Source organism: Pleurodeles waltl, chromosome 4_2, assembly GCF_031143425.1.
Source record: "Pleurodeles waltl isolate 20211129_DDA chromosome 4_2, aPleWal1.hap1.20221129, whole genome shotgun sequence".
In the NCBI taxonomy this organism is placed as follows: domain Eukaryota; kingdom Metazoa; phylum Chordata; class Amphibia; order Caudata; family Salamandridae; genus Pleurodeles; species Pleurodeles waltl.
Window position 1 is genome coordinate 27,767,741 of NC_090443.1, and position 22,577 is coordinate 27,790,317.

The following is a 22,577-nucleotide window of genomic DNA, read 5'->3' on the forward strand; positions in this document are numbered from 1 at the left end:
AAATTGTAGCCTAAACCTGTTAAATTCACATGATACATATTTGCTATGAGGGTTGTCCATCACTAGCACTGTAAAGCCAAAAAAGTCATCACTAAATGGACAGGCATGGAATAACAAGAGATCTATCACACATTGCTGGACAATTTGTAGGTTTTTAGTATAGACCCCCACTATAATCTGACCATTTCCCTGCATCTCACAAAGAGACACTGATATGAGAGGATTATGAAAATGCCCATCCCAACAGAGATCTCACTTCTCTCTCTCACCCTCTAACCATGCCAGCTCAGGTCCACCACTCTGCAGAGTCTCAGACTGGGCAACCCAGTGCAGTTATCAGCTAAGCAGACTTTATCATATTAAATAACATAAAGGGATCTGCAGAGCTTTTCAAAGATAACAGCACACTGAAAACCATAAATCTGTGCATCTATCTCTTACACTTTCTCATCCAACACACTGAGCACTATGTCCCATAACACAATAACCACACCTTGGTGGTCATCACGCGCAACATGGAAACACTTTCCAAATAGGATGAAACAAAAACATCTTTCCAACCACACACCCTACATCATGTAGTATGCTACTCATGTAGGCAAGCACTTAATCACCCCACATAGAGGTAGTAAGTGCTATATAAATACTGCAATACAATACACAGTTCTGAATTTAGAAGGGGTCATTTGTGTAGACCCCTGAACATTTTCCCAAAGAAAAGTAGTCGTTGAAATAAAAGAATGAAAATAATTAGAAAGCAATAGCAATTGGTAACGTTTTCATCTGCAATTTTTTGTCAATGGCTGAATACAAAAGTAACATTGTTGTGTATGTCGAAGCCCTCTGTCGCAAGTATATACAGAGTTTGCAGGTTATCCCTAAAAAGAGGACACCTAAAACCCACAGCTTAGCTGCAGCTAATAATGATGGTTTTCACTGTGTGCCGACCATGCATCTGGAAAAACAGTGAATGAAAATGGATATTTTAAGAAATTAAATAATTATTAGCAGTGGGTGGCAACCTTGGAGAATAATCACTACGCTTGTCAAAGTGAGCCCACAAAGCCACTAAATTATTATGAGCTGAACTCCTTGATAGCTATGGTACAGAGCAGACAGGCTTAACTTAGGGCAATGTGTAAAGTATTTATGATTTACCAAAACAGTAAAGAGTCAAATGCAAAGCAATAAAACCACAAACAGAATTGGAATTATATAGTAAAGTTTAGTAAACAAAATGACAAAAGTCCAATAAGTGGAACCAGAAAGATTACTACTTTAAGTTTTAACTATAGAAATAGTGCCAATGATAGTCAGTGGGCCTAGGCACAATTTGAGGCAGACAGTGTTGGACTGCTGGTCAGATACAACATCCAGGTTATTTCTGAACATATATTTTAACTTCTTCCTTAGTCCTTTAAGTTCTGTTCTACCACAGGAGTATGCTGTAAAGCCCCAAAGGACTTCAATGTAAGCATTTATAGACTCACCAGGTGTCTGGCAGAGGCGAACAGCAGGGTCCAGTTATCCCTTGTCAGCTTGGTACTTCCAGGAAAAGACATCTTGCAGATTGTTATGGTGCTGTAGCTTACACAGGAGGTCAGCCAACTGACCCTTGGAATCCACTTCCTTTTCCTAGGTACAGGAGGGAGCAGGTCTAGTCATTTCAGGGCTCTTCACAGGTTGTGGACAGCTGGTTCAGTCCTCTTTTGATCTTCCTCAGGTCCAGGACTGTTCTGCAGTGACAACCAGATAATGGCTATACAAGAATTGTTCCTGTACCCTGATTACCTTCCTTTCATGTGCACCACAGTGTTATATGTAAAATCCCAGCATGCCTGTCAACATGATTTGACACCGGAATGTCAAAAGGGATTGCTCACATCCATCACCCTGCATATTCTGGGATGTTCAGAGGAGTCATCTCTGCCGATTAAGGTCAGGTCCACTCAGGGCACAGACAGCAGGACATTTCCATTTCTGACCTACCCCAGGTCCAGGAAGTTATCTGAAGTGGGTGCTTGGAGGTGCCACATTTAGGCCTGGAACTAGCTATGGATGGGAATAACTCCTAAGCACATCCTAACCAATGGGGTAAAGGTTTCCTGGGCCAATCCTACCTAATTTGGGCATATTCATAATGGTGATAGTCTTCAACACACTAAACCTTGACTCTGAGGGCTAGGTGTGTATGTGGAGAGGTGTGCTATGGTATAATCCTAGTGCCCTCCAACATCTAATACTCAAATCCAGTTTAAGGCTGGGACTGTGCCCACAACAAATCCAGAGACTGACATCTGGTAGGGCTAAAGCAGAGTCCTTCAGCAACCAGACTGGGGATCCACAAGAATTGTCTTGGCATCCTATTTTCTCTCCTAAGTGTGGCCCAAGGGTAATTATGTAAACCAAGAGACAGAAGTCTGGTAGGACAAAAGCAGTCTCTTTTAGCAACCAGACAGTAGATCCACAAGATTTGTCTTGGTATGCTAGTCTCCTCCATTTCAAATGTGCCCTAAATAATGTAGGTGAACGTGGCAGACTTTTGAAGCAGTATTTGACACTATAGTGTCAAAAGTAGTTCGCACAGCCTCCACTCCGGCCTGAATGAGGAAATGGGACTTCTTTGAACTCTACATAATGTGCAGTCTGTGTGCTCCTGGGAGGATTTTCACACATTCACACCCGTTCAAGGCTAATTATTGGCTGGGAGAAGCTGGAGAGCTAATCATTTTAGCATCCAAGAACTTCACACAGGAAAAAATTAACTTTCTAAAAGTTAGTTTTCAATTATATTTATTAAAAGTCAGACTTCAAGATTGAATTGATGTTAGAAATTGGGTTTCTGGTTGACTAGGGTATGCACCTAAGCCAGGTAGAACCCACCACTCAAACCAGGGCAAGTGAGTTAGACACCAAAGATAACCTGTGCTCACCCCTTAGTAGCCTGGCGCAGAGTAGTCCGGCTTATCCCCAAAGGTCATGTGTAAAGCGTTTGCCTAACACTCACACCAGTGACAAAATAAATACACCACAAAAGAGACTTCACACAAGGTTATATAAAAAATATGGTTCTGTATTGTATACATCTGATCTCAATACCAGAACCCCATAAATTAGAAATATTGTGCCAAGTATGTCAACATTGAAACAGTACTTGTCATTCTGCATCCATGGTTTGCAAAGCGTCAATCCTTGTTATCACTACAAGCAGCATGAGAGACACGCTATCAGGCTCAACAATATGACATGTAATCACTGCCAGCAATGAAAACGGGTTTCAAAAAACGCACCATTCACCATGTAACCAGCATAGGCACCAACTTAGGACACAATGCATCTGTTGGGCCTTCAGGCGCAAAGGAAGCATGGCCAAAGGATGGTGAGGGCAAATCCTACTGGAATGGGGGAACAAGTGAAGAAATCGGGGAGCTCGTAAGCGTGAGGTGACCATACAACTCCCATGGGACCACTAGCAAGCTTTAAAGTGCTCCCCACTGTCCTGTCACAATGGGGGAGGGGCACCAACACTGGAGAGGATAGTGTGGCGTTCTCATGGGGTCCCGCCTGTATGGGGTCTCCCAAAGAGTTCTGGCCGCTACCCACGTCCTCCCTTACCATGTGGTGCGGCTGGCCAGGATAGCACCAAAGGCAGGCTGGTGACACTCGGGGACAAAACCTTGTTGGCCGGCGCCTCTCCTGTCCTCGCGTGGAGGCAACATGGACTTTTGCCATATCTCAGTGCTTCTGAAGGAGGGCCACGGTGAGGGGTGTCTCCGTGGAGCAACTCCCAGTGTCACATTGGTCTGGCTAACTGGGCTCATCCAAGGTGAGTTTTTGTAGTGTGGTGGCCATATTGCTGCTCTGAGCTGGGGGGCACGGCACCTGCCCTGCAGTCTCCCTCCTGTTCCGGAGACGCGCTAAGAGAGCTGCAGCAGCTGCCAACGTGGCGGTGATGCCATTTGGGACTATTTTGCTGCCCATCCTGGCTGCTGCAGATCTGCCGCTCGGGCCCCCTGCACCTAAGGCAACACGCTGACCCCACTACAGCCTCTGCCCTTTGGACTCAGGGCAGTGTAGAAGCGCTCAAGTCTGGGACAGTGCTGGATACCCACTGGGGAATAACAAACATGTGTTCACCATCTGCTAATGGCCCAAATAATGTGGGAATAAAGTTGCTTCTCACATGCTAATTTGAAGAGCTGTCAGCCTCCGAGCCCCACGACAATCCTGCTGGTGCAGGGACTCTGAGGGAGCAGTGGGTCAGATGGTAGGCCCATGGAGAACACTAGCTTGGGGGGAGTAACCAACAGGCCAAGGGAGTTAGTCCAAATGGCGGTTCCTCCTGGCAAAACAGCAGTCTTCTAGTAGAACAGAGGCAGGGAGCAGCAGACAGCATGGCAACAAGCAGAAAAGCAATCCACTGAGTCCTTTATGCCATCCAGCTGGTAGCAGGGCAACAACAGAAGAGCAGTCCAGATGAGTCCTTCTGACAGAGGTTCAGTCCCAGTTCCAAAAGTGCTCTAAAATCATGGGATCAAAGCCCCTATACTTATATACCAAAATGTCTTTGTTCAGGAGGTGACTTCTGAAAAAGCCCCTTTCAAGTGTAACACAAACCCCTTTCAACCCAGCCCTGGCTCCAGATGTCAGTAGGGGGTAAATCAGCCCATTGTGTGAGGCAGGGACACAGCCCATACAAATGTAAGTGCGGCCACCCACCCACCTTACTCTCTCCCAGCCCAGGAAGACTATTGGTATGCAGATGGATGAAGATGCCTCTCCTGTCACACCCAGCTCCTCCTGTGTTGTGGCTGGAAAGTATGCACAAAGTGTAGGTGTCACTCTGCCCTAGACGTGGATTGGAGTCAGGCTGCTAAACACTAGCGTTAAGCACAGATAAATGCCCACTTTCTAAAAGTGACACTTGTAGTTGGATTTTTCATTACTATTTTACATCGGTAAGCAGGATTTCTCACTAAAATTCCAAACATGCCCATGCTACTCCTTTCAGATCAGAAATGCCTCTTAAAAATATATAAAGAGAATTCCCAATGCTAACCTATGAGAGGAGCAGCCCTCACAGTAGTGAAAAACGAAATAGGCTGTCACTACTAGGACATGTAAAACATAAACATCCATGTCCTACCTTTTACATAGCACCATGCCCATTGGGCTACCTAGGGCCTTCGTTAGGGTGACTTAGGTGTAGTAAAAGGGAGGTTTAGGCCTTGGCAAGTAGTTTGAATTGCCAAGTCAATGTGGCAGTAAACTGCACGCAGGCCTGAGACAGGTTTGAAAGGCTGCTTCTGTGGGTGGCACAATCCGCACTGAAGGCCCACTAGTAGCACTTAATTTACAGGCCTGGAGTATAGGATATACCACTGTAAAAGGGACTTACAGATAAATTAAATATGGCAAATAGATGTAATCCAATCCTATTATGTTTTGGAACAAGAGCTAATGCACTTTAGCACTGATTAGCAGTGGTAAAGTGCCCAGAATCCTAAAGTCAACAAAAAGAGGGTCAGAAAAATAGGTGCAGAAAGTCAAAAAGTTTGGGGATAACTCTGCGGAAAGGGCCATTTCCAACAATTAGATTTTTAAAAACTATTAAAATAGTTGTTCATTTCTTGTAGCTGGTCCCATTCCCAAGATACCTTACCAGTATTTTAATCTGTACTCTGGTTTTCTAAATTGCACTGCTAGGCCGCCACATTGAAAAGGACAAATTACATTTCTATATGCTCTACTTTTAAATTCCATGCACCTTGCCTTGTGGGTGATAAGGCCTACGTAGTGGTAACCGAAGAGCGTGCAGGTTTGAGATGGTGCCCAAGTCCTCAGTAGACACCCCGGACATCTTTAGGGAAGAACGTGCGCAAGAGGAACTCGAACGAGAGGAGGCCGTCTCCATTCAGGATCCAACATCAAGAGCCACGAGGTGACATCGGTACAGCGAGTGAGTACTGTGACCCATACTGCCCCCACTAAAACCCATAAAAAGACCCACACTGAGGTCGCTGGACAACCACTGCCACCAGGCAATGGTGTGTCCCAGAAAGATATTTCAGCTGTCCAGCCTGCCGCCTGGGCACCAAAACTAACAAAGGCTACTGCCATGCTTTGGGCATCAACCTCCTCATTTCAGTCCAAGCGACAACCACCAAACACTCTGCACTTGACCATATCCGCCCAAGCAGAACCACTTCGACATCAAACAAGGTCCACCGACTGAAAGCCTTGGTACCAAAAGAAAAAGACACCCCACAGGGTTCACCGTTATTTGGGGAATATTTAGGGGACACATATCAAGACCCACACCCTTGGGATTCTTTCAATCCAGATCCTCATTACCACAGTGTAGAAAAATGCCACTGTTGGCATGGTTACCCACTAACATTTTGCCTTTTATTGAAGCCAGCTTTGATTGAAAGTGTAATGGGACTCTGCTAACCAGGCCCCAGCACCAGTGTGCTTTCCCTAAAACTGAACCTTTGTCTCCACAATTGGCACAGCCCTGGCACCCATATAAGTCCCTTGTAAAAGGTACCCCTGGTACCAAGGGCCCTGTGGCCAGGGAAGGTCTCTAAGGGATGCAGCATGTATTAATGCCACCCTGGGGACCCCTCACTCAGCACATGCACACTGCCGCACAGCTTGTGTGTGCTGGTGGGGAGAAAAAGACTAAGTCGACATGGCACTCCCCTCAGAGTGCTATGCCCACAATCCACTGCCTGTGGCATAGGTAAGTCACTCCTCTAGTAGGCCTTACAACCCTAAGGCAGGGTGCACCATTCAACAGGTGAGGGCATAGCTGCATGAGCATTATGCCCCTACAGTGTCTAAGCCAATTCTTAGGCATTGTAAGTGCAGAGTAGCCATATAGAGTATATGGTCGGGGAGTTTGTCAAACACAAACTCCACAGTTCCATAATGGCTACACTGAATACTGGGAAGTTTGGTATCAAACTTCTCAGCACAATAAATCCACACTGATGCCAGTGTGGGATTTATTGAGAAGTGCACACGGAGGGCATTTTAGAGATGCCCCGGCATGTCAGCCCAACTGCTAGTGCTAGGCTGACTGGTCTCTACCAGCCTGCCACTTCCAGACCAGTTTCTGGCCACATGGGGTGAGTGCCTTTGTGCACTCTGTGACCAGGAACAAAGCCTGTCCTGGGTGGAGGTGCTTCACACTTCCCCCTGCAGGACTGTAACACCTGGCCGTGAGCCTCAAAGACTCAAACCTGGTGTTATAACGCCCCAGGGCACTACAGCTAGTGGAGATGGCCTCCGCACCTCCCCCACCCCCTCCCCCTCCCCCTGGACACAGCCCCCATTTTTGGATGCAAGTCCGGGGAGATAATGAGAAACAAGGAGTCACCCCCTCAGCCAGGTCCACTCCTAAGGTGGCCAGAGCTGAAGTGACCACCTCCTTAGAAAGTCCTCCATCTTGGTTTGGAAGATTTAGCCCAATAGGAATAGGGATGTGCCCCACCTCCCCAAAGGGAGGAGGCACAAGGAGGGTGTAGCCACCCTCAGGGGCAGTATCCATTGGCTACTGCCCTCCAGCCCTAACACACCCCTAAATTTAGTATCTAGGGGTGACCCTGAACCCAGGAAATCAGATTCCTGGCGACCTACAAAGAAGCACGGCTGGCCTGAAAACCCCGCAGAGAAGGAAGACAACTGCTTTTGGCCCCAGACCTACCGGCCTCTCTTCTGATTCAAAGATTCATCCTGCGGGCCCAGTGACCTGCCAACTCAGAGGACTGCCCTGCAACTACAAAGGACCAAGAACTCCCAAGGACAGCAGAACTGTCTACCTCAAGCAAGAAGAAACCCTCATTAAAGGACTCACTCCACTCCAGATGCGTGAGTCCCCAACACTCTGCACCCGACGCCCCTGGCCGGTGTCCAGAGAAACCAACGACCCAGAGAGGATCCCCAGGTGAGTCTGACGACGTTTCCACCCTGGGCTAGCCTCTCTGCACCACCATAACGATGCCTGCAGAGGGAATCCTGAGGACCCCCCCTGACCACGACTGCTCAGAATCCTGAGGAACCCCCTTGACCACGACTGCCCGGAAAGAAGCACTGCACCTGCAGCCACCAGGCTCGTGAAGAACCAACCACTGGGGCAGCAGTGACTAGCAGGCAGCCCTCACCCTTGCCCAGTCGGTGGCTGGCCAGAAAAGCCTCCCTACTAGAACCGGAGCAAACCCTGTCTCCATAGGCGCCTGTGTTATTTGGGCCTCTCTTTGACCTCTGCACCTGACCGGACCTGTGTTGCTGGTGCTGGGTGTTTGGGGTTGACTTGAACCCCCAACGGTGGGCTGCCTATGCCCCGGGGACTGAACTTGTAATTGCTTTACTTACCGTAATAACCTAACTGTACTTAACCTCCCCCAGGAACTGTTGAATTTTGCATTGTGTCCACTTTTAAAAGAGCTTATTGACATTTTATGCCAAACTGTGTACATTACTGTTTTGGTTCAAAGTCATATCTATACCTATGCAAAGTACATTACCTTTAATGTACTTAGCTACAATTTGAATCTTGTGGTTCTAAAATAAACTAAGAAAATAATACTTTTCTATATAAAAAACCTATTGGCCTGGAGTTGTCATTAAGTGTGTGTTCTCATATTGCCTGTTTGTGTATAACCAATGCTTAACACTAACCTCTGATCAGCCTAACTGCTCGTTCACACTACCATAAATAGAGCATTAGTATTATCTTTTATTGCCTCTGTGAAGCCTCTTGGGGAACCTGTGGACACTATCTCTCACTTTGAGATAGTATAGACAGAGCCAGCTTCCTACACACAGACTCAGACCTGTATCCTGCTCTGCCATCTCCTCCAGAGGGCACTACTAGCTACCAACAGGTAATTGCTAGGGCAGCAACTTAACACAATGTGCAGCTCATAAAGACCAAGTAGAGCAGGTCTTCTTGTTTGATACCCTGACCATCGCCCATAGACATTCAGTTCCTCCCTATGTTCCCAAGGATGCTGCGTCACGCATATGATATGCACATTCCAATCCACTATTCATCAGGTCCCCCCAGATTCAATAGTGGCACAGCTAGGAAGAGGGCGAACAGCCAGGCTACCGAGGTCTTTCCTCCACCAGGAAAGGAGAGCAAGAGGCTCAATGCAGCAGGCAAGGGTGGCTACACAAGCGTCAAACCATTAGCGTATTACCAACTCACAAGGCTTGCTTTCTAGGTACGACCGGGATCACTGGTCTGAGATGGAGGAGCTCCTCCAGTATCTCCCAGATGAGCACCGAAAACATGGCCAGTAGATTATCTCAGAAGGGGAAATCATCGCCCACAACACAATCTGGTGTGCATTAGATCATGCCAATACAACAGCACATAGAATAAATACTAGTGTCCTATTGCGGAGGCTTGCATAGGTTAGATGCCCCGGCTTTGTCAGAAGTTCACCAAGAGGTGCTTAATATGCCTTTTGGCAAAGAGCATCTCTTTGGCTCTCAAGTTTATTCCACACTTGAAGTTCAAGAAGGATACGGACACAGCAAAGGCTGTGGGGGCTTTTTAGTCCCAAACACACAGGTATTTTTTGTTTTGTATTTTTTGTCGCCCAACATACAGAGGCAGGTATAGAACATCTACAACCCCTGATCAATCCACCTCCCAAACAAAACAAGCCTTGTCCTCTTACTCTCGAGGTTCTTTCAGAGGGACATACAGAGGCAACAATTTCAGAGGCAGGGCTAGAGCACTTCCACCCGTGGCTCAGCCTAGTCACAACACTGACTACCTACATCTCCCCTCCAAACCCCCCACCACACCTGTGGAGGGCCTCCTTCAATATTACCACACACAATGGACAATCATAACTTTGGACCTTTGGGTCCTTTCCATTATCCAATGTGGTTATTGTTTGGAGCTCACTTCCACACCTCCAAACATTTCTCCTTGCTTACACACACTATCTCGCTAACATCTCACCCTTCTAAAAGAAGTGCAGTCTCTGCTCCTCAGAGGGCCATAGAGATGGTCTCTTTACAGTATCAGGTAATGGGAGTATACTTACTATAAACCCTTAAACCACTATATTCTCTCCGAACACTTTCACGTGGTTACCATACAGTATGTTATCCCACTCCTTCAACAAAACAACTTCATGATGGCTCTAGTTCTGAAGGAAGCCTACTTCCACTTCCCCATCCACTCTGCACACTGCAAATACTGTGGTTGCATAAAAACATTATCAATTCAAAGTTCTCCCTTTCAGAGTCACAACCGCTCCCAGGGTATTTACCAAGTGCCTAGCTGTTATCGCAGTACATCTCAGAAGACAGAAAATACATGTGTTCGCTTACCTAGACGACTGGCTCATCAAAGCCAGCACACTACAGCAGTGTTAATCCTAACACCTGTAAACCTTCTTCACAAATTAGGGTTCTCAATCAACTCCCTCAAATCACATCTACAACCTCTTCAAATTCAATCATATCTAGGAGCAGTTGTCAATTCAGAATGGGGGTTAGCATACCCCTATCCAGCCCGTATTCTGTTTTCAACACCATTTTGCTCAGTTTAATGAAAATCACAATTACACAGTCAGGACTGTCATGTGTCTCTTAGGGATGTTGACATTCTGCATTGCCATCATCCCTCATTCCAGACTCCACATGCGTCCACTACAGCAGTGCCTGTCTCGTCACTGGTCTCAGTCACAGGATCCCCTTCAAGATCTAGTGTTATTAGACTGCCAAACGTATCACTCTCTGCAATAGTGGAAATCCACAAACCTATTAAAAGGGCGGCCTTTTCAAGACCCTCTGCCACAGCTTATTCTAACCATGGATAGGTTGGGGCTCACATCTTCAGGACTTCACAGTCCAAGGTCTCTGACATCTTAGTCACCAATCCATGCACATCAATTATCTGGAGCTTTAAGCAGTATTTCTAGCCCTGAAAGCTTTCCATCCTCACCTCTTTCACAAAGTTCTCCTAGTCTGGACAGGCAACATGACAGCAATATATTACCTACAAAAACGGGGGGAGGAGAGGAGTATGACAACAGTCATTCCAGTTATCATAACTTACACAAACAATATGGAAGTGGGCTCATCACCACATTCAACTACTTGCAGCCCTGCTCAGCAGGATGCATCAACAAGTCTCTGAATGGGAACTCCATCCACAATTTCTTCAAAAATACTTTCAAAAGTGGGGAAAACTTAAAATAGACCTTTTCCCCACAGCAGAAACAACAAAATTCCCTAGCTTCACATCCAGCTACCCTCATCCTCTGTCCAAGGGCAATGCTCCATGGATGAACTGGTCAGGAATATTTGCCTATGCTTTTCCACCTTTCCCTCTTTTTCCATTTCTGGTTCGGAAACTCAGACAGGCATCTCTCACCATGATCCTGGTAGCTCCCACGTAGACACGCCAGCCTCGGTTCACAACACTTCTGGACCTCTTACAGGTTTCCTACGAGAAGCTCCTCAACAGGCCAGACCTTGTCGCACAGGATCTGGGACAAATCAGACATCCAGACTCCAAACCGCTCAACCTCGCATTATGGCTCCTGAAGTCCGAGTTTGATTACCTTTAGTTATCTTCTGAAGGACGCTCGTAGTCGAACAACTAGAGCAAGTTAGGCAGCAAAATGGAAATGTTTTTTTTGCTACTGCCAATCCAAACACATTAACCCCATTAAAGTTTCTGTACAAGATATTGTTTGCTATTTGCTTCTCTTGCAAAAGCCGAACCTGGCTTACACTTTAATATGTTTAAATCTTGCAGCCATAGCTGCATATTTACAGAACAGACAACATACTTTTCTGTTTAGAATCCCAGTTATTAAAGCCTTCATGGAAGGACTTAAGAGTAATCCCACCTAGACCACCCCCAGTCCCATCCTGAAATCTTAATATCGTACTCTGTAGGCTCATGGGCCGTCCTTTTGAACCACATCATCCTGTTCAGTTCTTTTCTTGGAAAATTGCTTTTTTTAGTTGCTATTTAATCACACACATGTGAGTGAACTCCAGGCATTCACTTTAGAAGAACCATTCTTTTAAATACACAAAGACAGTGGTGCTTCGTACAAGCCCAAGCTTCCTACCTAAAGTGGTTTCTCAGTTCCACATCAATCAAACCATTGAGCTGCCAGATTTCTTTCCACAACCAGACTCAGTGGCAGAAAGAGCGCTCCACACTTTAGACGTTAAAAGAGCACTCCTGTATTACATTGACAGGACTAAAACAATTTAGAAAAACTAAACCATTTTTTGTAGCTTTCTCAGTACCACATAGAGGAAATGCAGTCTCAAAAAATAGCATAGCTAGGTGGATCATTAGGTGCATACAAACTTGCGATGCCAAGGCAAAAAGACAGTTGCCACTAACTCCTAGAGCACATTTCACTAGGAAGAAAGGTGCCACTGTGGCATTCTTGGGGAAACATTCATTTAGCCGACATTCACAAAGCATTATTGTATAGATGTACTAGCATGTCAGTAAGCTGAGGTAGGACAGGCTGTCCTAAGAACACTTTTCCAGACTACTGCAACTCCCACAGGTTGGCCACCGCTTTATGGAGGGGTTGCTCTACAGTCTATGCAGAGCATGTGTATCTACAGCCACACATGCTATCGAACAGAAAATGTTACTTACCCAGTAGACATCTGTTTGTGTCATGTAGTGTTGTAGATTCATATGGGCCCTCCCTCCTCCCCAGATGCCTATGGCCTTTTCAGTTACCTTGTATTTGTTTATATTTGTACATATGTACGTACACTTGCATGGACATCTTTTGCTATACTTCTCCTATACTTTCTCTCACCTGCCCGTGGGAAAACAATCTAACAGGACTCAATGCCCATGCGCAGTATCACCGAGAAAATGGAGTCACTTGATCCTGTGACTCGAAAATACTTATTTGAAGAAAAACAACATGCAACACTCCGAGCCCAACACTAGATGGCAGGAGCATGTGAATCAGCAGCTGTCTACTGGGTAAATAGTATTTTCCTTCCCTGACATACACTCAGCCAATCAAAAATAGGATGAAACATTGATGCTCCAGATGCTGGACAAGCAATTGAATATGGAGTAAAGGCACCAAATCAGGAACAGCAAAGTTCAATCAACCGCCAAGCCATTCTAACGTGAAGCCCACTGTAGAAGCGTTGATCACAATTCTGGTGTGATAGACAATTAAAACTGTGTGTAAAGAGACAGCTAAAATGGCCACAGGTAAGTGAATTAGCTGTAGCTTACACTCTTGTCAAGCTTCTACATGTGGACAAGCAAAAGTGGTATTGCTATGTGGCTAAACGTTGGCAAAGAAACAACCCTTGTGATGTCCCAGAGTATTGCTTGTGAGGTCACCTCTGCTATCTCTGGTATGGGCGCCCATAGCATCACCTAGACACACCTGGTCTCTTACTCTGGCCTCGTGAGGCACCAGAGTCCGACAATTGGGTGCTTTGTAAATGTCACCAGAACACTATGGCATTAAAAGGAAATGCATATTTCTAATGCTCACAAACCTCTTTTTTTTAACCCACCTTCCACATCCTTTTTCGAAGGTAGTACTGCACTTTCATAACTGTGGCACCTTCTTACCAGTGCACACACATTTTGGTAATAATCTTTGCAACTTGGCTAATGTGTTCTTTTTCCTTTTTAGATATAACATTGCTTCCATGTTTGTTTATTGTTGCTATTGTAGTGTGGGTAGGGGATTTGTTACGCAAGGCTTTGAAAAGTTTATCTTGTCTGAAGGTTTCAGGTTTCCTACTCCTCAGGAGAGCTTGCTTCCTCTGTGTTGTTCTGGGTAGACATTCCTCAGGGCTGTACGTGGTATGTGCACAATACAAATGAAGTGGGGGTGTTGGACCCCTTCTGTGTGTCCTGTGGCAATGACTGGGTACTGGGCAGTGTCTCTGATGGCCACTGCCTCTAGCACCTAATATCTAGAGCCTTGTGTGTAACTGTGCTCCAATTGGACAACTGAGTTACTCTGTACTCTGCTTTCCCAGAGTGATGATTGTGAGCAACTGGGGTTGTGTGCTTCCTGTTTGAGTCCCAGCTTGATAAACGTGTTCTTGTCCCAACTCTGCAGCATAGCCTGTTCACCATCTCTTTTGATTGGTTGGCTTCTATGTTTTCACTGTTAGCATCTCAGCAGTGCTTTTTTCATTTTCATACTATACAGTTATATGCCAGGCCATAGAATACTATACCATTCTATTCAATGACTGGCTATGCCATGCTGTACGATGATAGACCATACTATACAGAAACAGACCATGCCATTCTATACAATGACATGGCATACCATACCGGTTTCTCTTCCTCTTCGTGAGTTTCTCATTCTGTTGCAGCACAGCCTAAGTATTGCTTCTTTTGTGAGTTTTCTTCCGCAACACGTACGTTCTTGCCCATGCTACTTTTTTCTTCTCTATGCAGCCCTTGTTAAGAGTGCATGTGTTTGCAGGCCATCACCCCTCCTGCCGTTCCCCCTTCCTACATTATAGCTTGACCCATACCCTCTCCTCTGTCATTGCTTCCTTGTCCTCCTTACCTCCTCCCCTGTCGTTGCTTGCCCGGTCCTGCTTCCCCCCTCCTGTGTTTTTGCCCTGTCGCCTTTGCTTGCCTATATTCCACTACCCCCTCTGCATTGCTGCTTGACCTGTTCCTACCTCACCTGCCCACCTTCCCATCATTGTTTGCCCCCTCCTGACAGAAAAAAGCGTTGTTGAAGCAAATAGTTCTCACCTATGTGGGATCTATTGGCTTTGTCAGTGTTTTTTTTAAAGTCATGTTGTACAGCAGCACGGCTACTGTGCCATGTGGGTAGAAGTAATGGTAGTCTTGAGAGACTGTGAGTAGCTACCTAGTCTTAATAATTTATACACCAACTTGAGCAGCTCAGACAGTGTTAACTGTCTTTTCAGTCCATTTCCATGATGTGAGGCAGGGTTGCCCCCCTCACCCCCCAAAAACCCCCAACCCTCGACCCCTGCTTCTTGCCTTAGCAGTGGAACATTTGGTCACTCTACTGTGTGAGCGGCACTCTTCTAGGGGAACAGCAGTGCTCATCAGAAAGCTCTTGATGTCCCTCTTTGAGGATTATATTCTTGTCTTCATTGAAAACTCTGCGTTCAATGGCATCTGTCGCTGTAGATACACATGTTCTGCATAGCTCGCCATCTGGTGTTGGGTCGGAGTGTTACAAGTTGTTTTTCTTCGAAGAAGTCTTTCGAGTCACGGGACCGAGTGACTCCTCCTTTTGTCTCCATTGCGCATGGGCGTCGACTCCATCTTCGATTGTTTTCTTTCCGCCATCGGGTTCGGACGTGTTCCTGTCGCTCCGAGTTTCGGAACGGAAAGTTAGTTGGTATCGGAAGATTTTCGTCGGTATTGTTGCGTTCGGGATCGGCGTAGTTAGTCAACACCGCATCGAAGATCGACGCGCTCCGGTGTAGTTTCGATCCCCCGTCGGGGCCTGGTCGGCCCGACCGCGTGTCGAACAACGTCGATGGAACGGACCCCGTTCCGTTTTTGTCCCAAATGCCACAACAAATACCCGTATACAGACCAACATTTGGTCTGTAACCTGTGCCTGTCGCCTGAGCGCAGTGAAGAGACTTGCGAGGCCTGTCGTGCGTTCCGGTCCCGAAAGACACTCCGTGACCGTCGAGCCAGGAGACTTCAGATGGCGTCCACGCCGACAGCGCACCGAGAGTTCGAGGAACAAGAGGAAGAAGAAACCTTTTCGATCCACGAATCGGACTCCGAGGAATTCGACGATCAAAGAACCATGAGTAAGACGTCGAAAACAACACAGAAGAAAAGTGACAAGGCCCAGGGGACGCCACTGCCACCAGGCCATGGCTCCACCCATCAATTCAGTGACCGACCATTGGCACCGAAAAAGGCCAAAACAGTGCCGAGATCGTCCGACTCCGGTCGAGACACCGGCACGCAGCCTTCTCGGGATCGAGAAAGTGCTGGAGAAAAGCAACAACACCGAGATAGCGGTGTAGAAGCGGCTCGACGCCGAGACAGCGGCACCGACGAAGATCGGCGCCGAGAGGTTTCGAGGCCAAAAAAGAAAAAAGCCACCTCGGAGCCGAAAAGAGATACAGGCAGGGTTTCGGTGCCGAAACAACCCGTAACCGACTCGGGTCCAGGCTCTTATACAGAGGAACAATCACTGTCCTCTCAGATGCGAAAGCATAGGTTTGAGGAAGAGCTGCAGTCCACCGAAGTGGACCATACGCAAAAACGTATTTTCATACAGCAGGGAACGGGAAGAATAAGCACCCTTCCCCCTATTAGGAGAAAAAGGAGACTGGAGTTTCAAACAGACCAGGCGCCACAAACCAAAATGGTGAAAAAGGTGACTCCGCCACCCTCTCCTCCACCTGTAATTAACGCCTCACCAGCGCAAACTCCGTCACATTCCCCGGCTCACACCACCATGAGCCAAGGTGACCAGGATCAAGACGCTTGGGACTTATATGACGCCCGGTGTCGGACAACAGTCCGGAGGCATATCCAACAAAGCCCTCACCACCAGAAGACAGCTCAGCATACTCTCAAGTGGTGGCTAGAGCAGCACAATTCCACAACGTAAACCTCCACTCAGAACAAGTCGAGGATGACTTTTTATTCAACACCCTCTCCTCCACCCACAGCTCCTACCAAAGCCTGCCTATGCTGCCAGGTATGCTTCAGCACGCATAGGAAATATTCAAGGAGCCGGTCAAAAGTAGGGCAATAACGCCAAGGGTGGAAAAGAAGTATAAGGCACCTCCTACGGACCCTGTTTTCATCACCACACAGCTGCCACCAGATTCCGTCGTAGTAGGAGCAGCTCGGAAAAGAGCCAACTCCCACACATCTGGGGATGCACCACCCCCAGATAAAGAGAGCCGCAAGTTCGATGCAGCTGGGAAAAGAGTCGCAGTACAAGCTGCAAACCAGTGGCGCATCGCTAACTCTCAAGCACTACTTGCGCGCTATGACAGAGCCCATTGGGATGAGATGCAACACCTCATCGAGCATCTTCCCAAGGAACTACAAAAGAGGGCAAAGCAGGTGGTTGAGGAAGGGTAGAACATATCAAATAACCAGATACGTTCTTCTATGGACGCAGCAGACACAGCTGCAAGAACAATTAATACATCTGTGACCATTAGAAGGCACGCATGGCTAAGAACGTCTGGGTTCAAACCAGAGATACAGCAGGCAGTGCTCAATATGCCATTCAACGAAAAACAACTGTTCGGACCAGAAGTGGACACGGCAATCGAAAAACTTAAAGACACTGACACTGCTAAAGCCATGGGCGCGCTCTACTCCCCGCAGAGCAGAGGAACCTACAGCACCTTCCGCAAGACACCCTTTAGAGGGGGGTTTCGGGGTCAGGCCACACAAGCCAGCACCTCGCAGGCAACACCGTCCAGCTACCAGGGACAGTACAGGGGAGGCTTTCGGGGCCAATACAGAGGAGGGCAATTCCCTAGGAATAGAGGAAAATTTCAAAGCCCAAAAACCCCTACAACCAAGCAGTGACTCAGATGTCACTCACCCCCTCCACACAACACCAGTGGGGGGAAGAATAGGTCATTATTACAAAGCATGGGAGGAAATAACTACAGACACTTGGGTCTTAGCAATTATCCAACATGGTTATTGCATAGAATTCCTACAATTCCCTCCAAACATACCACCAAAAGCACAGAATTTATCAAAACAACATTCCGAACTCCTGGAAATAGAAGTTCAAGCACTATTGCAAAAGAATGCAATCGAATTAGTACCAAACACACAAACAAACACAGGAGTCTATTCACTGTACTTCTTAATACCAAAAAAGGACAAAACACTGAGACCAATCCTAGACCTCAGAATACTAAACACCTACATCAAATCAGACCACTTTCACATGGTCACGCTACAAGAAGTGTTACCATTGCTAAAACTACAGGACTACATGACAACCTTAGACCTCAAAGACGCGTATTTCCATATACCAATACATCCGTCGCACAGGAAATACCTACGGTTCGTATTCAAAGGAATACATTACCAATTCAAAGTATTGCCTTTTGGTTTAACAACCGCACCAAGAGTCTTTACAAAATGTCTAGCAGTAGTGGCTGCACACATCAGAAGGCAGCAAATACATGTATTCCCGTATCTAGACGACTGGCTAATCAAAACCAATTCACTAACAAAGTGCTTACAACACACATATCAAATCATACAAACCCTTTACAAACTAGGGTTCACCGTCAACTTTGCAAAATCCAACATTTTGCCTTGCAAAGTACAACAATACCTGGGAGCCATAATAGACACAACAAAAGGAGTAGCCACTCCAAGTCCACAAAGAATTCAAAATTTCAACAAGATCATACAACGCATGTATCCAACACAAACAATACAAGCAAAGATGATATTACAACTCCTAGGCATGATGTCTTCATGCATAGCCATTGTCCCGAACGCAAGACTACACATGAGGCCCTTACAACAGTGCCTAGCATCACAATGGTCACAAGCACAGGGTCACCTTCTAGATCTGGTGTTAATAGACCGCCAAACTTACCTCTCGCTTCTATGGTGGAACAGTATAAATTTAAACAAAGGGCGGCCATTCCAAGACCCAGTGCCACAATGCGTAATAACAACAGATGCTTCCATGACAGGGTGGGGAGCACACCTCGATCAACACAGCATACAAGGACAATGGAACGTACATCAAACAAAACTGCATATAAATCACCTAGAAATGCTAGCAGTTTTTCAAGCATTAAGGGCTTTCCAACCAATTATAACTCACAAATACATTGTTGTCATGTTGTCTGTTTTGACAAGAATGTATTATCTAAACAAACAGGGGGGGACACACAACGCAGTTGAGCCTTCTAGCACAGAAGATATGGCGATGGGCAATTCACAACCACATTCGCCTAATAGCGCAGTTTATTCCAGGGATCCAGAATCAACTTGCAGACAATCTCTCTCGATCACCAACAGGTCCACGAATGGGAAATTCCTTCCCAAATTCTAAACACTTACTTCAGACTCTGGGGAACACCTCAAATAGACTTGTTTGCAACAAGAGAGAACGCAAAATGCCAAAACTTCGCATCCAGATACCCACACAGGCAGTCCCAAGGCAATGCCCTATGGATGAACTGGTCAGGGATATTTGCCTACGCTTTTCCTCCTCTCCCTCTCCTTCCTTATCTGGTAAACAAATTGAGTCAAAACAAACTCAAACTCATTTTAATAGCACCAACTTGGGCAAGGCAACCCTGGTACACAACACTGCTAGACCTATCAGTAGTACCCCACATCAAATTGCCCAACAGGCCGGATCTGTTAACACAACACAACCAACAGATCAGACATCCAGATCCAGCATCGCTGAATCAAGCAATCTGGCTCCTGAAATCCTAGAATTCGGACACTTACAACTTACTCAAGAATGTATGGACGTCATAAAGCAAGCCAGAAGGCCGTCCACTAGGCACTGCTATGCAAGTAAATGGAAGAGGTTTGTCTGCTACTGCCATCATAATCAGATCCAACCTTTACACGCAACTCCAAAGGACGTAGTGGGTTACTTGCTTCACTTACAAAAATCTAACCTAGCCTTCTCTTCCATTAAAATACACCTTGCGGCAATATCTGCATACCTGCAGACTACCTATTCAACTTCCCTATATAGGATACCAGTCATTAAAGCATTCATGGAAGGCCTTAAAAGAATAATACCACCAAGAACACCACCTGTTCCTTCATGGAACTTGAATGGTGTCTTAACAAGACTCCTGGGTCCACCTTTTGAACCCATGCACTCTCTAAGAAGAGTATGCGAAATTCAGGCGTTTACAATACAAGAACCTTTTATACAACTACACAAAAATAAAGTCGTCCTAAGGACTAATCCAAAATTTTTACCAAAGGTTGTTTCACCGTTCCACCTAAACCAAACAGTGGAACTACCACTGTTCTTCCCACAGCCAGATTCCGTAGCTGAGAGGGCACTACATACATTAGATGTCAAAAGAGCATTAATGTACTACATTGACAGAACGAAAAACATCAGAAAGACTAAACAACTATTTATTGCATTTCAAAAACCTCATGCAGGAAACCCAATATCAAAACAAGGTATAGCCAGATGGATAGTTAAATGCATCCAAATCTGCTACCTTAAAGCAAAACGACAACTGCCCATTACACCAAGGGCACACTCAACCAGAAAAAAAGGTGCTACCATGGCCTTTCTAGGAAACATCCCAATGCAAGAAATATGTAAGGCACCCACATGGTCTACGCCACACACGTTCACTAAGCACTACTGTGTAGACGCGTTATCCGCACAGCAAGCCACAGTAGGTCAAGCCGTGTTAAGAACATTATTTCAAACCACTTCCATTCCTACAGGCTGAGCCACCGCTTTTGGGGAGATAACTGCTTACTAGTCTATGCAGAACATGTGTATCTACAGCGACAGATGCCATCGAACTGAAAATGTCACTTACCCAGTGTACATCTGTTCGTGGCATCAGTCGCTGGAGATTCACATGTGCCCACCCACCTCCCCGGGAGCCTGTAGCAGTTTGGAAGTTAGCTTCAACTTTGTACATTTGTATATATATTATTTTAACCTTAAATAGGTACATACTTAGTCACTCCATTGCATGGGCATTATTACTACAACACAACTCCTACCTCACCCTCTGCGGGGAAAACAATCGAAGATGGAGTCGACGCCCATGCGCAATGGAGACAAAAGGAGGAGTCACTCGGTCCCGTGACTCGAAAGACTTCTTCGAAGAAAAACAACTTGTAACACTCCGACCCAACACCAGATGGCGAGCTATGCAGAACATGTGAATCTCCAGCGACTGATGCCACGAACAGATGTACACTGGGTAAGTGACATTTTCATTCCATCCTATTGCCATACATCTGAGATTATCATCAAGTATGAGGCTTCTTTTGATGCCAGTATAAACTGGAGCAAATTCAAAAGCTTCCTGATCACCTCTGCAACCTCATCAGTGCATTCAGAATTCCCCCACCCCCACTCTCAGATAATGTGCAGTATCCAGCAGATACTTCAGAATTCTCAGATAAAGCAACAACTGTGATCAGGCCATCATAAAATAGGAAAAATGAGGTGTACAATGTCTGTCTTGTGTTATGGTGTACCAAAATGTTTTGTAGTTTACAAAAATATACAAATAAAGTTTTTAAAGAAACACTATCCACAGGGCAGAAGTTGATTAGTGAATTGGGTGAATGTCTACAGTCTCTCTGAGCTGAGACAGCTTTCTCTACCGAGAGCACAGACCGTACTGGGATGTATTCACAATTCAGCCTCTAGGTAATCAGTCACTAGTACCAATCATTTAGTTCAAAGTGCATGCAGTTTTAACCAAATGTTTTGAAAACTAAAGTAGTGAAAAACAAACGGAAAGGTGGTTTCTAAACCTGGAAGTAGATATGAATATGCTGGGAATAAGGTTTGGCTCCAGGGTTAGGTTTGCAGCTGGGTTAAGCATAAAAATTGCAGTGAGGGTTAAAGTTAAGGATTGTGTTGAGGCCTAGGAGAGTCTAACAAAAAAATGAAACCTAAAGTGTGAAACCAGTATCTGGTTGCAGTGTTAACATGTATTTTCAAGCTTTCCATGTAAGCTTTTGATTCATTCTATATGCTCCTAATTCTGATTGCTTCAAAGTATTCACACAATATCATCCTCTTAAGCTAGGATGCGGAAAATGCATATTTTGTATCTTTTGATAAGCCACCTATATAGTATCATTATATATATATATAGTCTTCGATTTGAGGAATTTTGTCTCTGAACCTGGAATGCGAGCATGCCGGTTTCCCCAATATGTTAGCGCATGTTTGTTTTGTAATGTAATGTGGTTTACTTTTGGTTTGTAGCTTGGCTATCTTTGCAAAATATGAAAAGTAAATCATATGTGTTTTTATAATCTAGAAATACGGCTGTGGCTTTCATTATCTATACCCTTTTGAAGTGTGAATGAGCCCAGAATGTAATTGTTTTGACTAGTGACCATCCCTACACTAGTACTTTTACACTGCCTGGAATTCAGCTGGGGTTGGCTCAGTTTGCCATCTTTGTAAGAAGTTAACCGTGTAGTTGATCAGCCCTCATACCCTATTCCAGCTTTGTATTCTGTTAGGCTGTTTTTAGGCCTTTTAACAAGGTTCAGCTCTCTCTCCCTGTTTTTTACGTCCCCAGGAATTGACGAGGGGAACCAGAGTGAGGAGGAGAGTGAAGAAGAGAAGCAAGCAGGAGAAGAAGAAAAGGAGGAGGAAGAGGAGGAGGAGAAGAAAGTGCCCACGCCACAAGAGAAGAAGAAAAAAAAAGGTAATTGCCTTGTATGGCAATGCAGTAGTCGAAGCACTGTATTGTGATCCTATTGTGCAGCTTTTCTGACAGGTTCTTTTGATTTTAGTTCGTTTGTCTATTGCTTGGGCTTTTAAATAATTATTTTAAATTGTTAGAGTAGA

The 22,577-nt window shown here is 45.7% G+C and overlaps 1 protein-coding gene across 1 annotated transcript in view; it reads left to right on the forward strand.

Moving 5' to 3' along the window:
- The window catches only part of GTF2F1 (general transcription factor IIF subunit 1), a 185,435-nt gene that overhangs the window by 110,146 nt on the left and 52,712 nt on the right, over positions 1–22,577 (forward strand). The window contains exon 10 of the mRNA XM_069230467.1: positions 22,306–22,434. Coding sequence (XP_069086568.1) covers positions 22,306–22,434 — 129 coding nt within the window. The remainder of the gene's footprint in view (positions 1–22,305; positions 22,435–22,577) is intronic.